This window comes from Phalacrocorax aristotelis, chromosome 5, assembly GCF_949628215.1.
Source record: "Phalacrocorax aristotelis chromosome 5, bGulAri2.1, whole genome shotgun sequence".
Lineage (NCBI taxonomy): Eukaryota > Metazoa > Chordata > Aves > Suliformes > Phalacrocoracidae > Phalacrocorax > Phalacrocorax aristotelis.
Window position 1 is genome coordinate 21,323,229 of NC_134280.1, and position 18,064 is coordinate 21,341,292.

The 18,064-nt window shown below is 35.2% G+C and overlaps 1 protein-coding gene across 5 annotated transcripts in view; it reads left to right on the top strand.

Moving 5' to 3' along the window:
- LOC142057403 (sodium channel protein type 2 subunit alpha-like) overlaps positions 1–18,064 on the top strand; it is a 77,732-nt gene that overhangs the window by 55,884 nt on the left and 3,784 nt on the right. For all 5 annotated transcript variants that reach the window (XM_075093342.1, XM_075093339.1, XM_075093341.1 and 2 more), the window contains 9 exons: positions 3,265–3,385; positions 3,755–3,909; positions 4,772–4,945; positions 7,100–7,222; positions 12,002–12,283; positions 12,816–12,869; positions 13,943–14,080; positions 15,785–15,889; positions 16,939–17,209. In XM_075093342.1, coding sequence (XP_074949443.1) covers positions 3,265–3,385; positions 3,755–3,909; positions 4,772–4,945; positions 7,100–7,222; positions 12,002–12,283; positions 12,816–12,869; positions 13,943–14,080; positions 15,785–15,889; positions 16,939–17,209 — 1,423 coding nt within the window. The remainder of the gene's footprint in view (positions 1–3,264; positions 3,386–3,754; positions 3,910–4,771; positions 4,946–7,099; positions 7,223–12,001; positions 12,284–12,815; positions 12,870–13,942; positions 14,081–15,784; positions 15,890–16,938; positions 17,210–18,064) is intronic.

Below are 18,064 nucleotides of genomic sequence, written 5' to 3' on the forward strand. Positions count from 1 at the left end.
GACTGACTATTACATCAAAGATAATGTTTGGGTTTGATGATTATCTTGTTTCTACAGGCTCTTTCTTTTTTAAAAAAGCTGTACACATGTTAAGTATATAGCATTGCCTAAATACAGTTTTTGTAGTGCTGATGAGCAGAGAAGAATTTATCAGGTACAAAGGTAACTGTTAAGGTAAAGAACTGGGACATATGCTACATACCTAACATATCAGGGTCTGCATTTAGGGGTAGTCCAGCTATCCATCTGGATTCCATATGTTTGAACACTGGCAAGTCACAATAAGTGGTAGAAAAAATATTCCTATGTATTAAAGCATATGGACAAAACAAAATCAGCAACAACAGGGTCCATTCCCAGGTGATTTTGTGTTGAATACATAGAAATCAATCCAGCATCCCCGGGTCAGTTGCTTTATATCAGAGCAGAAGTTTGCTGTGGAAGTATGTGCTTGTTACTGAAAAGTTTTCCTAGCATACTGAAGTTACTTGATTTGCTAAAAATATTGAGGTGTTGTATTAGAAAACCTTCCTAGCTGTTTGTAATGCATACTAAATTTTATAAATATTGTACAGAATGCCATGTAATAAGTTCAATGTCAAAAATAACAAAGAAACAATGAAAGAAGTAATTTCTGTTGAAATTTTTAAAATTTTTCTTCCTCAAATGATACTGAATTGAATTTATTGAATAATTTGCATAATATGCTTCTTCATATACTGATCAGGTTGGAGTTAAATTCAAGTAAAATAGAACAGCATGCTAAAGAAACACCCTGTTATATCAACAACAGAAGAGTAACTGAAGTCTCGGTGGAATAAGACATTTAATTGTTGTGTTGCAAGTATCAACTGCTGTTGATTCAGTTTAGGATTCTTCTGTTTAGCTTAACTCCTGTGATTATTATTACAGCTCTTTAAAAGAAGCATACCAGATTTTCAGTGAGAAGAGACTTGTAAGATACAGCTCACCATACATACTGCCCCACATAAATAAAGATGTCTTTCTGATGTTCCTGACAATTGGCTGTTCTACTGTATCATTTTCTACCTTTTCTACCTGATCTTTTTGATCTCTTCTTATAGTGGATATCTCCAATCTTCCATCCTGAGTTAACTGTTATGCTTATGCAATTTCCATAATAGGAATTCATTACCCCTTCTTAAAATTAACATGTGCCAATTAAACTGAGTAATATCTGAGTTACTGAACTCCTCATTTTCCTGTAAAAGAATGGACAGTAGGTCTTTCAAACTTATGGTTTAACCAGTTCATAATTTTTGTTTGCTCTGCTACTACTACAGCATTCTGCTAGAAATGCTGTCCAGCTCGGAATGATGCAAGCAACATTTTAAGAAAACTCTACATAATACAGTCACTTCTCAGTTTAAGAAATATTTTACTTTATTGTATTGATAAACATTAGTTTTTAACACCATATAGAAATTTTTTTGAATGTACCTTGCATTTATGTTATTTCTGGCCTTTCTTCAAACTGATGATTGACTTCCACTGATTTTTAAATGCTGTGGTCCTTATTTGAGGACTACAGTATTTATCCCATAATTTCCAGTTTCTCCATTTTAGAGGCAGTATTCCACAATGACGAAACTGCCATGCATTATTTGTAATTTGGATATGTTGCAATGAGAAATTTGTAAATTATAATCTGCAGAAAAGTGTGCATCCATCTCTTTGTACATTGGACCTAACCTCATAGGTGCTAAAGCTCATGCACAAACATGAGCATGAATATGTAAGCTGGGATTTTAAAAGAAACATAAAGGAAATGGGTGTGCAGATATCACTGAAATTACATGCATAATATACTCTACAATAAATGTTTCCATCTGTTTGGTCTTCCTCTAAAATGTGGGGTATAACGTACCATGGTACACAGAAATTGAAGTTAAGCCTATGTCAAAATCACAATGCGATATATTGTCAGTGTGATTTGGCAAAATCAGAGTGGGGGAGAAAGGAATTAATATTTTTGCTTGAAGAATATACTCAATATTGTCTGCAATGTAAAATTCCATTAAAGCCTTATGGTACTTTCTGTATTCACATACTAATATATTTTACTTTTCCTTTACAAAAAAGACTGTATAGAATTTGGAGCTTCTCAAACATGTTTTAAAGGAATAATGCCTCTAACTTATGTTTTATGTGTCAGCAAAGATATGTCTTTAATGTTGCCATGGACATTCTCTCTGTGTAATATTAATTCCCTATAGATTGTATTCTAAATCTGCTTACATCATTCCCTTTATAAAATTAGCTACTTATCAATGCAGCCATTTTACTGATGTTATACTCCACATAGTGATAACATTAGAAGAGTCATAGAATGCCGTGATCAAACTACTTTTACTTATTATAGTACTCATATTTGTCTGTTGCCAACATAATGTAATGGCATGAAAGAATAATTTTGAAAATTTGGATTATATTATCAGTATGATGCACTGGTGCAGTATTGTTTTATGACATTATTGTTTTAAAAGCATTTGCTTTCAGTTCTCCAAAAAGAAAGATTTTTGGAGGCTTTTATAGTGATTGGGCACGTATGCGTACTGTACCCAAGTAATAAGTAGTTTCAAAATGCACAATAAATTCAGAAAATGCATTGGCAAGTGAGAATGCAAAATATCAGCTACTGCTCTTAATGTGCTGCTCTTTTGGAAATAAAGAGACTTAAACTATCCTGTACAACTCATAACATGTGTTTTCATGTCAACGATAATGAAAAGTTCATATTCAAACTTTTTAGATTTTACAGGCTTGATAGAATAACATTTACTTGAGACATGAAAATACATCTGTGCAGCTTGCTGTTGGTTTGGTCATGACGTTGGAAAATCATTTGTATTAACACATGCTATCTGAAGTGTAACCTAAAATGCAGCCACATGATTGGAATAATTAAACAGTACAAAGTGTGGAAGGCACCCATTTCTAACTTACTGAAATTTCATTTCAGAATTGTTATATGTGGCTCAGAATAGTAGTCTAATAATTTCAGCAATTCCTTGTATGAAAATATAAAAATATTTTCAATAGGGAAAATGCACGTGATGTAGTTTCTAATCTTGTGACCTCACCTGTAGTAGAGCAATTTGGCATTATAGATTGTAGACAGAATTTATTTTAATGTTGGAGCACGGAATACATGCAAAATATTTTGGAATGCATTTCAATCATTAACTTCTATTCAAAATAAACAAAATTGAAAAAAATAATTATGTGGGGTTTCATTCACAGAAATTAAACGCATCCAGTTCTTCAGAAGGCAGCACAGTTGATATTGGACTACCTCCAGAAGGGGAACAGCCAGAAGCAGAACCTGAAGAAGCCCTGGAACCAGAGGCTTGTTTTACAGAAGGTAGGCACAGCAAAATATATGCAGGGTAATTAGACCTAACTGTGTTGATTTGGGCTGGATTCTGTTTTTATTACAAATCAAGAAGCAGCTTTGTGATTATAGTTGTATTTTCTGTTTGTATTAGTAACTCCTTCAGAGGTACTGCCGTAGACATATTGTTCTTGTGTGCCCTCTCTCTCCTTGGAAGGTTTTATAAGACTTACAAAGCTTTAACTTCAAATATTGGAATGAAAATCCTGAAATAGGAGATACTTATTCACAAGCAGCTATTGCGTTAGTACCGAAATAAGCCAAATGACTTCTGTTCATTGTGATTCCTAATAAATATTTACCTTATTCTGACATCCTAAAATTTATTATTGCACTTAGGTTGTGTGCGGAGATTCAAATGCTGTCAAGTCAGTGTAGAAGATGGGAAAGGGAAAATCTGGTGGAATCTTAGGAAAACCTGCTATAAGATTGTTGAACACAACTGGTTTGAGACCTTCATTGTCTTCATGATTCTTCTCAGCAGTGGTGCTCTGGTAAATTCAATGTGGAACTATTGTGTCTATTTTAAGCAGCAAGCATTTAGAATTACAGTTAATTATGTAGCTGCAGGTAAACATACCAGAATTTAATATCCAAATCATAAATGTTATAATGTTGACATATATCAACAAATATTTGGCCTGTATTGTAGGATACCTAAGAGTTTGATCACAGGCTATGAAACAAATTGTTTGGCAAGTTCAAAATGTAGTGTCGATGGAAATAAAAAATTAGTTATATCAGACTGGTATTCACATGTCTTCATGTGATAATTTTTTTTGTCTTATACACACTTAAACAACATCTGAGCTAGGAACTTATCAACAGCAACTTCTTCATAGCAGGAGCAAAATATAGTGTACTTGCTACACTTGGGTCAATGCACTGTCAATATAGACATTTTCTTTTGAAAAGAGAGTTATTAATCTCTGTTCAGGATTGCTTTGCAGGTTGATGTGCATAGTTTGGTTTCAATTATTAGTTCCTCAAAAATTCTGTATCACAGTGTCATTATTGAATCCCTCATATAATTTTAATGAAAAGTTGTAGCTACCACAAAGGAAATCTTTATGTCAATAAGCCATTGCTCTCCATGGAAAAGAATGAAAATGAGATTTGGATTACAGTATTACAGTAAGTTTCATGGATCACTATTCAGTGCAGCTGAAAGCTGAATATTGTGTTTGGACCCAGCTTTATGAAAAGACAACAGTGTGGAGTGAAAGAAAAAGTTGTGCTTGAGGGAAAGATATATGCCTTATAATCACATATGTTTTTCCAGTTCAAATTTTTTCTTGGCTACTATGTACCACACTGCAAGACATTTAATTATATCTTCAAAAATCTTTTTCCCAGGCATTTGAAGACATATACATAGAGCAACGTAAAACTATCAAGACCATGCTGGAATATGCTGACAAAGTTTTTACTTATATCTTCATTCTGGAAATGCTTTTAAAATGGGTGGCTTATGGCTTTCAAACCTATTTCACTAATGCCTGGTGCTGGCTGGACTTCCTGATTGTTGATGTATGTATTCTTTTTCATGTCCTCTTTGACTGGCTCTAAAAATCAGAATACTGTCTTTTCAGGATAAGCTTTCTGTTCTATTTGATGGAAACTATTTTAAAACTATTGTTGTGGATGCTTTTTAATTCTGTTCAGAAAAAAATATTTTTATATACTTACTACCCTAGAGATGATTTGTTGATATTCTCTAGTTTTATGAAGTTGTAGTTTTTTATTGTAATGATGCTTTTTACTGGTTTTTTTTCTCAGTGTGGAAAGGATGCTGTTCATCTTCTTTAGTTTTTATTGTATATGGAATTTAAATATTACAAAGCAATTTCTTTAAAGGTTTCTAACATTCTAATACATCACTGTAAATGTCCTGTCACTCACTCTGTGTAATATGAAAGGACAATACTGCTGGGAACTCTCAGTTCCATTGTACTATTCAGTACTTTTGCACTTTTCACTGTATCATATGGGCGACCTTAAAGAGACACTTGGAGAACTGTAGGTGAGCTCCCATAGAATGGGTTCTCAAATGATTTTCAAAAGGCTGCACCACCAAGGAGCTGATACACATTGTCTGAAGGAAACCTAGTGAGAAGTACATTATAATTTCAAGTTTACATACTCAACAATGTATGCACAGTACTGGGTAGCATAAAGGGAAGTCTACAGATCTTCAACCATAGAGCAGACATTCATTTCCCTTCCATCCCCAATAGCCTGACTACATCTGTCTGTGCTAACAGGGTACCTCTCAGTTCCACACAGGTAATTTCCATGGAATGCAAGGTAAGGATGTGTCTTTAGTCACTTGTTCGCTCATTCTGAAAGGCAGTAGAATTCCATAGAAATCACTATGTGTCTCCCTAAAACTACAATGACATGATATACCATGAAGTCTTGACTATACAGAGCTTGGGAAACATTATAATGTTTAAATGCATACCAGCATTGTAGATCCTGTGATAAAACATGACTATATGCACACTTAGTGTTCTGTGCTTGAGTATCTACCCTCGTAAAACATTTATTGGCTCAGTCATCAGATGTTTAAATTACTATGACCAGCAGAGCTTTACAGAGACCCCACAGGCAACACCTTACACTGTCATTATAGTTTTATTGTATTTATCAACAATATCCAATTATTAATCAATAATCTGCGGTTTAGTTACTTCTGTGAGCTTTAGAAATAACTTTATTAGTTTTTCACGGCAACATTACTCTGATGCAGTTTTTTTCATGGAGAAGAATAATCTCTGAAGCATTTTTTTTTTAATCTCTAGTTGGAGGATTGAGATAACAAAGCAAAAAGATTAATGTGGAAATGAAAGAATTAAGAGAGAACAGGAAGGATGGAAGGGAAGGGCATTAAATGGAAGGAAATAGAAGATGGTTTGGGGTTTTTTTTTTCTTTACTAGGGCCACTCCTTCCCAATGGTTTACTATAAATACATTTCTAAGGATTATTGATGAAAGATAATTGTATTATTTATTTTACAGCTATTGTAGTTTATTTACCCATCTGCCTGCAGACCAGACCAGCGTTATGCGATCCAGAATTGATGAAGTGGTTAAAGGAGTCACAGGGAATGTAATGAAGTGTGGATATGCCTAACAATGAAGCTCTACCATTGTCTAACAAACAGTTGCTTATCAGTCTTGGTTAGTCTGGTTAAATCTGAACAGCACTGGTAGCTATGGCTGTTGAATGAAGTTTTCTGGACACTAGAAAGTTATATTTGACCAAAGGCCAGGTCTGGATGTGGCTTTTGAGAGCTTTTACATTCTCATCAGGTTCTGAAGATACCATGGGAAGTCCTGACCTGAACTGACCATTCCAATTCATCCAACTTTTGGGAGTTTTCTTTTTGCATGTGACTTCATTTTTCTTTAAATACCACCAAATGTTGACCGGTTTATGTGAATTTAGAAGGCATTTTTATACCATTCTACCAACATGATTTAATCAACAGGTACCTAGAATATACTTTTATTCTACTTTGCCTGATTTGAAAGATCTTTTTGCATTATAGAGGGATTTCTGGAGAAAGAGGTCCATCCTTGAATCTTCTTGAGAAGTTCAGGGTACACATCATTCCCACCATATGTATTGAAAGGATATACAAGATGAATGAGCAATATTGCCTTTCTGTTTTTGTGTAGGTCTCTTTGGTTAGCTTAACAGCTAATGCCTTGGGCTACTCAGAACTTGGTGCGATTAAATCCCTTAGGACACTAAGAGCTTTGAGACCTCTAAGAGCCTTGTCGCGATTTGAAGGGATGAGGGTAAGACAAAATGAAAGAATCTGAAATAATGCATGCATACACAGGAACAATGCATGCAGAATAATCAACAGCAAATCCATGCAGAAATGCTACACTACCATCCTATATATCTTACATTTATCACTAACATATAAGCAAAAGGCTTCATCTGCTTATATGAATTCATGTGTTATTGCACACATTGTTATACTTATTTAGGCTCCTTGGCCTTTCATGCTATTTCATGTTTTCCTGGAGGGCCCAAGGATTTATCAACTGCATGGATCTATGCAATGTTACTACAAAACCAAATTTATCCCATACAGATAAATCCTGCTATGGTCAGAACAGTTTTTAAAAACATTACTTTCTCATAAAAGTGTGTGCATATACACACACATATATTTTCACGTGTATTTCATGCAAGTATAGAATATCATGCATAGTCTATCAAATATATTCTAACCTACAATTCTGTAAATATTAATTGGGAATTTCTGTTACAATTTAAAAGTTTCATAATGAATTTCTGTGTTAATAAGTAAATCGACATCATTAAAATACCATCTGTCTTTCAGATCAGGGCTGTTGCATTCTGTTTAAGACAACTTTTCTAGTGTATCAAAGATAGAGCTGGCTTTATGACTTCTGACCTAAACTGGTTGCTTACTGCTTTCCATATTGATTTTTAAATGTTGGTTATAATCTATAGACCACTAAGCAGCCTGAAAACATATCAGAAGACTTTTGCTGACAAAGTTGGATGTAGTTGAGAAGTTGCTGTCCCCAGCTGTTATCAGCATATCAGCTGAGACACTCAGCTGCCCGCCTGGGCTCTCAGTCTATTTTAGTGCAAAGTCAGATTGATTAGTTTAGATCAATTCTTTAGTGCACTGAAATGGACAAAGACCTTATGTATTCTGCTATGACATGAAAGCTCTAGAAATGTTTCTCTTAGGGGCAGTAGTCAGCAACTGGAGATGGTAGATATTTCTAGCTCCAGTCACAAGAAGATGTCTGACTTACACCTTCAGGGTCCATCTGTCTGCCTTAGACATATTGCCATAGATCTCATCAGCAGATGCACCTCAGCTGAAACCCTACTGCTGTAATTAAAAGGGATCCTTGTGTGAGCTCCCTACTGCAATCACTGATCTTTGGCACCCCTGGTTATAAGCTGATTAGCAAATTTATGTCAACTAAAAATTGGTGAGCTTCTGAAGAAAATGTGATGCTCTATGTGTGTAGAAAGTAAAAGACTTCAACTAAAAAGGAAACAGGATTTGATGAAAGGTTATAATTAAAAATAGAAAATAACACTTCCTCGCCTCCAACAAGGCAAGTGTCTCTCGAGCTTTGCTGAAGCAAACTGGAAAATTTGGGATGTTTATATCAGATATAAGGCCTGTATAAAACCTCAATAGTATCTCACTAAAAACACATTACCTGTTGTTTTTTTATGAGAATAATTAGCAAAAAACAATACAAAATGCTACAAATTTCATATGCATAGTAAATTGCTTAAGTCGCAATTTAATGTGGCAAGGAAAAAACAATCACTTTTCTCATGAAGGTTTATGGGTAAATGTCAATCCCATAACTTCCATGTTGGTGTAAACTTTACCTACTAATTTGATCCTGATATGCTAACTGTATCCCTTTGTAAAATACCCAGATAACGAGGAGATTTATGACTTTAGCAAAAGATATAATAAAAAGTAGTGGATGACTTTAGATAACTTCAAACTAGAAATCCAACCTATATTTTTATTAGTTAGGCAATTAACCATTGAAATTTTCCTATGCATATAATGAATTTTGCCTTATTTAAAGTAATTAATTTCTGGCTTAATGCCTTTAAAGATACAGGAGCTCAAGTTGGTGAAGAAATTAGCATGAGAAGATTTTAAGGTTTGATACATAGAAATTCAAGATGTCTGTTCCTAACATAGTAATTTCATTGGTGTTTAACATCTATAAATTGAAAATATGACAATATAGGATGGCGCACATATTTGCACAGGCACTTAAAATTACTTTCAGTGGGCATGATACTTCCTCTATACAAGCAAGAAATTCCATTCTACACATCTAGAATTTTTAGTCCACCATACTATATTCTAGGATCAGGACTTGTGCTTGCCCAAATAATTAATAGAAAACATTGCCCCTGTGGGAAACATGATGTTTCCTCTGCATCTTCCCTACTATTGCTAGGGGAAATACACTTCAATTTGCACTTGGGACTTGATTAAAGTAGCCTGTGGGAGTATAATTAATCTGTCTATGCTCTGTCCCAAGCAGTATCGCTCACTGCTATATGGTGCTAGGCACATACTACCTTTTTTTTTTAACCAGTAAAAACCTTTTAATGTCTTTCTAACACTTTTCCTACTTTCACTTCTTGTCAGCCCTTGCCCTCTTTTTTCACTCCCCTATTACCAATGGAAGCTAAGAGGTGTCTGGATCAATGTTTTCAGTTATGCTCAACAGCATGTTTTGAGTGCCTTCAAATGATTCATATTATAAGCTGGTCCTGCTATTGCTTCAGGACTCAGACTAAAAGCAGAGAAAGTAGGTCAGCTGTGGAAATACAGCAATTAAAGGAAGAAGAACATGACTGGACCTGCAGCTGTAGCAGAAAGAAGAACAGAATTCTCGGGTGTAATGAGAGGGAAAGCTCGAGGACAAATATTTTCACTTCATTAACTGTCCCTTTGTATCATAGTAATTATTCCTGATGGATGATATTATTACATTTAAGAAATCTACTTATATTTTTAAGTAGAAGAATTGAGACAACTTTAAATAAAAATAATGTAAAAATAGTAACTAACATGTATTCGAAAAATATTCCCAAACTGGGAAAAAATTATGCCGGTATTTATTGTTCCAGTCAAACTTCCCACTAAAATCAGTGAGTTAATGAATTTCCAATTTAAACTAATTAGGCATTATTATTAAACTACTCATTCGTTTAGGTCAAAGTACTCCTTGTGGCCTTCCACAGTCATGTCATTGTCAAAGCTGAGAGTACAGGTCTGTCAACATAAGACAGCACTGTAGAAGTAGTCAGAAGATTTATCCTTTAGTCAGGGAATCCTCTCTGCCAGGCTGATGAGTGATAAATTGCTATATTATTTTTGCTTATTGATTTATAATAGGTATTGCTAAGGAGATTTTTAGTATGAGTGAGAAACTATTTTGATTTTTTTTTTTATTTCCCTATGAGAAATAAACACTTATTACAACATGTGATGTAAAATATGTGGCAAAAATAAAGTATGGAAGCTTTGGACTTCATCCGCCATTCTGTGCTTTTATAGAGTCATCGAGAAATTTACATTGAAAGGAACCTCATTTGGTCCAGCTCCTAAATTTAACCTAACAACTTCATTCAAGTCCTATAGGATCTCAAATATTGTCCAAAGTATGTACCACCCTAAAGAGGTGTTGCTTTGGCAGGAATGGAGCTGTGAAAGTAAAACATGTATTTCTCCTTTCCTTCAGCCCAAGTCTGCTATATGGTATGCACGGTGGTGGTTCATCACCTCTAACATTCAAAGGTTTTATCTTCTGTCCCATAAAATGGGAAGGAATGAAATGTGATCTACCTAGGCAACTAATTTTACAAGTAATTGACTCTATGGAACCTGTTAAGTGTAGATATAAATGTAATGCCAAAATATTTTACAGGCTTAAGCTACGTATTTGTATTTCAAATACAAACAAATAGCATAGTGTGCTAGAGGATCTGTTGTAGTACCTACATCATATAAACTAAATGAATTATAAATTATCTCATCTATGTAATACCTAATGTCCCGCATTTTTAAAACAAATTCTTCATGAGGTTCTAAGGATCTGTTTCAGTTGTTTTGCCAAAATTAGCAGTGATGCTCCGTAGTTATTAAACTTCATATTGTTAGACTCACAAACACATTTAAAATAGGAGATAACTAATTTAGCAGTTCATCAATTTAATCATTAAATAAATAATTCTCATTCATAATGGACCTACTTTCTCCCTAATTTTATTTTCTTTACTATTTTATTTTCATTCTGGCATGTCTTTAATCATTGTTCATCATCATACCTGAACTCATTTGCATATTTTTCTTTCCTGAAGCCTGATTTTCTGCAAAATTCACTTGGAAATTAAACCAAGTCTCTTCCTTCTTCAAGTCTTATTTATCTGCCACTTGTCTAAACACTACCAGCTTTTCTGTGTTCAGATACTCAGCTTATTTCCTGGTCTGAACATGTCTACATTTCTGGTTTTATATATAACTGCCCAAATGAATATGCCTACATCCTTGAGTTTTCTTTTATTTAAAGGAAGTCTTAAAATTACTTTCAATTAAAAATTTGCTCAGTAATATTGATTTGGACCATTTACCCAATAAACATGTAATAGAAAAATTTTGTTGTGTTTGATGTGAACAGTCATTAGAAATATTATGGTTTTGCAGACATACATTAAGTAAATATTCTAAAAAGAATTAATAAAAGCTAATTATTTTTTTGTTTAGGTTTTTTTTTAGTTTATCTTGTTCTTTTTTCCATTCTTTAAAGTTACCGTTTGCTACTGTTTGTATGTTTTTCCTTCTAATTATGTTGATATTTTGTCTTTTCCCTGTACTGCTTTTCTTACTTGTTACTCTCAACAATTAAAGAAGTGTAACACAGACATTGGAATTAAAATAGAGTGTTGCATTTAAGAAAGGCTGACGAAGAATTTGTAACATGCTGGTGCCTGCGTTCTTACGCCGTCTCTCTTTGGTTTCATTTGTACTCTAGGTGGTTGTGAATGCCCTCTTAGGAGCAATTCCATCCATTATGAATGTGCTTCTTGTTTGCCTTATATTCTGGCTGATCTTCAGTATCATGGGAGTAAATCTATTTGCTGGGAAATTTTACTACTGTGTTAACACTACAACTGATGAGAGATTTGATATCAGGCAAATCAACAACTATAGTCAATGTGAGGAGCTCATAAAAAACAATGAAACAGCCCGATGGAAGAATGTGAAGGTTAACTTTGATAATGTAGGCCTTGGTTATCTTTCTCTGCTTCAGGTGGTAAGTCACCCCTCCTTAATTTCTATTTCTATATCTCTATTGTTTACTTGTAACAGTAAGAAGTAATTTTTCATAGTTTCTTTCATTTAGAAATCTTGTCTTTCACTTCTTAGTTTGGAATTATAAATTCCATGACTCTACAGAAATAATACAAAGAGTAGAGGCTATGCTGACTATGAGAAAAAACACATAATTCAAACCTAATTCACCTTAGCTGCACTGAATCTATCTCAAATGCACCTGCTTTGCTCATACACAGCAAATAACTTTTTTATCAGATATTACTCATAATTGATAAATATTCTTAATAAATTCTGTCCCCTTTATACTCAGATATTAGAATTTACTTGCAATTCTCATATATCAATAAAGCATAAAATAAAACTGAAGGCAAGAGCCACCTATTAACATTGCACTGTGCTGGTGTTTATGATGAGTGCTAAACACATTTAGTCTTCAGCTCTTACACAATGTTTCTGACAAGCCATCTTCCAGGAAAAGCATGAGGTAAACACCAGTGTTCTGTTTATAGGCTACATTTAAAGGCTGGATGGATATCATGTATGCAGCTGTGGATTCTCGTAATGTAAGTATAGTCCCTTGACTCCATTTGTTTTGATTGTATGAGCTCCAAGATTTAAGAAAGTAATTTTAACATATTTCAGAAATAACCATAAAAATGAGGGAACAAGGAGTTATTATAGTTTTGTAGTTAAAGAAAATGGAAACCATAAGGAAAATACATGAGACAAAGAAAGCAGAGGAGCAGCCCTAAAGCATTCCATGTTCTCTATGGTGCAGTTGGACCAAAATTCCTCAATTCCACAGCAAACTTAATTATTGCCACAAAATGTCTTTTCCTCCTCTCATTATGTGCATTGAGGCGTTGTTTACATTTGGAAACATACCAATACACAGCTTAGAGATTATTTTTTGTAATGCTGCTCTTTTTTTTATAGTTGAGACTTTCACTGTGCTCTGCAAGCTGCCTGACTCCTTTCTTCAGGGCACAGTTCTTATTCTTAACTTGGCCCATGCATTTTCTTATCCTTTTGCCTTCCCCTTACTCCCTTGGTGCAAGCTGTCCTCTAGTTCCAAGTAGACAACTGAATAAACTATACTGGTAAAGCTACAGTATAGTAGCTTTTTATTAAGTTACACTCACAGTGGGAGGCCTGTTGTAGTACAGTAAATATGCATAGCTGTACCAAGAAAATATGCTTACTCTAAACATGGCTTGGATGCCCTTCCTCCATAATCTAGGGCAGTTTCCTATGTGCCTATAGCAGTGAAAGCTCCACAAGCCCACACCAGGGGCCTCCCACGAGATACACAGTGAAGTTTGCAGCTTTATGAGCTGGTGTTTCTGCTTGTCTATAGACTCAGACAGTGGTACTATACTAGTTTAAATCAATTGTGCCTTCAGTATTCTACATTCATATAGGCCAGTTATATTTGTAAAAATGAAGTATCAAGTTTGATAGCAAAGCTCTTTGTCAAGAATGTAACTTCATAGAATGAAGTTCAGTGGGATGAGTATCTGGGAGCCTGATCATAAGAAGTGAGATCAGAGTGAGAGTGCCCTAAGTGCTATCCAGCAGATATTTGATTCTGTGCTCACAGTTAAACTAAGGCTTAGTTTCTATGCCTTTTTGGCAGGTTTTGGATCAGCCGAAGTATGAAGATAACCTGTACATGTATCTTTACTTTGTCATCTTTATCATCTTTGGATCATTCTTTACCTTGAACCTTTTCATTGGTGTCATCATAGACAATTTCAACCAGCAGAAAAAGAAGATAAGTATTTCATCATTATTCTGAAAAGAAAGCTAAAAAAAAATTGCTTATTTTTAGTCCACAGACAATAACTTTATTCATAAAATATTATTTTTTCATTTTATGATTGTCATAGTTTAACCCCAGCCGGCAACTAAGCACCACACAGCTGCTCACTCACTCCCCCCTGGTGGGATGGAGGAGAGAATCAGAAGAGTAAAAGTGAGAAAACTCATGGGTTAAGATAAAGACAGTTTAATAGGTAAAGCAAAAGCTACACACACAAGCAAGGCAAAACAAGGAATTCATTCACTACTTCCCATCAGCAGGCAGGTGTTCAGCCGTCTCCAGGAAAGCAGGGCTCCATCACACATAATGGTTACTTGGGAAGACAAATGCCATCACTCCGAATGTGTATGTCCCACCTTCCTCCTTCTTCCCCCAGCTGTATATGCTGAGCATGACGTCATATGGTATGGAATATCCCTTGGGTCAGTTTGGGTCAGCTGTCCCGGCTGTGTCCCCTCCCAACTTCTTGTGCACCCCCAGCCTCCTTGCTGGTGGGGTGGGCTGAGGAGCAGAAAAGAAAGGCCTTGCCTCTGTGCAAGCCCTGCTCAGCAATAACGAAAACATCCCTGTGTTATCAAGACTGTTTTCAGCACAAACCCAAAACATGACCCCAGAGTAGCTACTAGGAAGAAAACTAACTTTGTCCCAGCGAAAACCAGCACAATGATAAATTAATGTGTGCTCTGCATATTAAATACATTAAATTATTAAAGCTTACAATTTGGCTTCATGAGGGTTCGATGGACAAGTGACAACATATTTCTGTCCATGGTTAGTGAAATACCCAATGTCATCTTTATAAAGATGTGGATTTGGGGCTGGAGTCTATAATAGACCCATAAAAAAGCTAACCATTGAAATAGCTAAATGTAGTTGTAAAAAACTCTTAGCTATACTACCTTCATGTCTCAGAGCTCAGCAGTGTAGATTTCTGAACTCTAATAATAAACGTAGTATTATCTTTATTTGTACTCTCTTCAGTCTTTGTATTTTGTCAACACTACCTCAAAATCAGTGTTTCAGCTGCAGAACTTAACTAAAGTATCTGGCTACACACAGTGTTATTGGAGTAGTGGAAATGCTGTTGGAACCACGTGCTGAAATGGGTTGAGATGGAGAGAAATTGGTTTTCTTTTCTACTCGTTCCACATAGTAGTTCCAGGATCTCCTGCTTCAATTCCTGCCCCAGTGGAGGGAGAATAAGAGGCTGTGAAATATGACCGTCTGGATACCTTCTAATTTGCCTTTGGTATCATAGATGCCAGTTCTGAAATTTTACCAATATTTACTCTAAAGGAAAAACAAGAGAAAGGGATTGGAATATTTTATTAGTCTGTGTCTCTGTAATAACTGATGGAATTTAGCAGAAAAAAAGAAAAAGCACCTCTCCCCAGTGAAAAGCAGAGGTCTACCACAAACAATGCAAGCTCAAGAGCCTCTCAAAAAAAAATTCCTAAACATTAAGAATGGAATATGTAAACCAGTTCTTCTGTTACCTAAGTACCAAGAATCATGATAAAAGGGGATTTTTGTGTCTGTCCTAACTTTTCCCACAGATGAGAATGTGACCATGAGTGATTATTAATCCTCAGTATCTTTGTTTGTAAGTAATTAATAGAGATATAATTGTAACCAGTTTTTGTCTCTCTGGTTTACTTTGGAGGTCAAGACATTTTTATGACAGAAGAACAGAAGAAATACTACAATGCAATGAAAAAATTGGGTTCAAAGAAACCACAAAAGCCTATACCTCGACCAGCAGTAAGAATAAAAATCTTTTCTGTTATTTTTACATTTTTTTAAAAATGGGATTGTTTCAATTATGCCTTAGGCTGAATTAAGTTGTAAGCTAAAAAACCAAGGTATATAAAAAAGCCTTATTCATCTGAAATCCTTTTTTTTTTGGTCTTTTGTAGTTTGAATATGGCGGACTCTTCCCTTTCCTTTTCCCCTCACATTTTCTCTCTGCTGATGGCAATGACATTTTATGTGGCATTTTTTCAAAACACTGGTTTGACTAGAACAACTGAATGTGTCAGTGTGTTTGTCAAAATATGTGAAAGCCGTAGGGCACAGGCTTTTTCAGTCAGCGAGGAGGACTATGAAACTGCTGTATGGGGGCAAGTTACTATATCATTGCCTGAAAAATCCTTTTGCTCTGCACATTTCTGTTGCACAATCCATCAATTGGTTTGCTCTCCTCAGCAGGGCTACCCTAGCAATACAGAGTAGGGTTTGGCTGGGGCAGAGAGTGATTCCAGCTCTGCAGTTCTACACTGAATTGTGGAACCTGCTCAGTGGCCAGTCCAGCGATAAGTACATTCTCTATAGCTGAAAAATGAAAGATATTGTTTTAAAGGTTATTTTGGTGGCATAAAGAGCACTGACCTCAAGGCTTGAAAACTTTATCAGGTTTCTGGCAAATTAAGTGCTATTAACTCTCTGCCTGCTCACAGCCTGCCCCCACCCCGCCCCCGCTTAGTTTTTTTCAATTTTTGCCAAGCTAAGCATTTAGTCAGTGTCACAAAAGGTTACAGGGAACTGGTTCAGGGTGGCAAAGTCTCCTTTGCAACTTTAAAAAAAATGCACCATATGTATTTTGAAATCATCCCTTTAATGTTTATAAATACAGTAGTTGAATTTCTGTTTAATTTGTGTTTATGTGTACAAACTGGAAAATTCATAAAAATGGAGGACTTAATGGAAGACTTGAAACCCCCTTCATACTATACTTAAATGATTCGTAGCAATTTCATAAAGGAAATTTTACCCAATGTGTATCATAATGAATCTTATTTTTCCCCCCCCAGAACAAATTCCAAGGCATGGTCTTTGATTTTGTAACAAAACAAGCATTTGATATCAGTATCATGATACTTATCTGCCTTAACATGGTCACGATGATGGTAGAAACAGATGATCAGAGTGAAGACATGGAAAACATTTTGTATTGGATTAACCTGGTGTTTATTGTACTTTTCACTGGAGAATGTGTCCTGAAATTGATTTCACTTCGCCATTACTACTTCACTATAGGCTGGAATATTTTTGATTTTGTGGTTGTCATTCTCTCCATAGTAGGTAAGAACAATTTGCTTTTATGAAATGGCTAATGAAACTGTAGAAACGGAAACATTTTTGGCATGTAAAGTCTATTTAAATTTTGCTTCAACATTGTCAATAGAAAATCTGGCCAAAATTTTTCTTTCTTCCGATTTCATGTTATCCATAAAATAGTTATTTTATGGTATATGGTAAGAAATTTTTTAGCAATAGGTTTCACACGCCCTCACTTTTCTATTAGTTGAAATTAGATCTTTATTCTGAATTCAGTAGAAATTCCTCAGCATCGAAACAAACCCATACATGAAAGGCAATTTTGATATAAACTAACAGTGGCAGTTGCAGGAGAAGAGTCCAGCAATCCAAAATCCAAGAGCAAAATCTGTGTGGGTTTGTTGTTAGACTAGCCTGCAAGCACCCCAGACAGCAGGGTAAAACCCTCAGCTTCAGTTTTGTTTGATCCTGAGAGGTTTCATGCCGGAGCTAGAGTAACCAGTTGGAGAAGCAAAGCTGAAGCAGATGTAGTCATAAATATATGGCTCTGCTAATCTTTGCTTTATCTAGAGCAGAACACCTGAATGAGCTTGAGTGAAAATTCTGCCATTTTAACTTCTCAGAACTCCTTATTATGCAAACTGGTTTTGCCATTTTTGTATGGGAATGGGATGTAGTTATTTTTCTGCTTTGAGGCACATAATATAACGCTCAGTTCTTCTACTCTTCAGTGAGTTCCAAGAAGCCTTTTTATTATAGTTTGTTTATATTTGGAATTGCTGTGTCATTAATACTAAACTTGTGGTTAGTTATTTTATGTGTGAATAATAAGTTGCGGTTTTCCTCAACCATACATCTTTTCTTTGAATACCATAACTT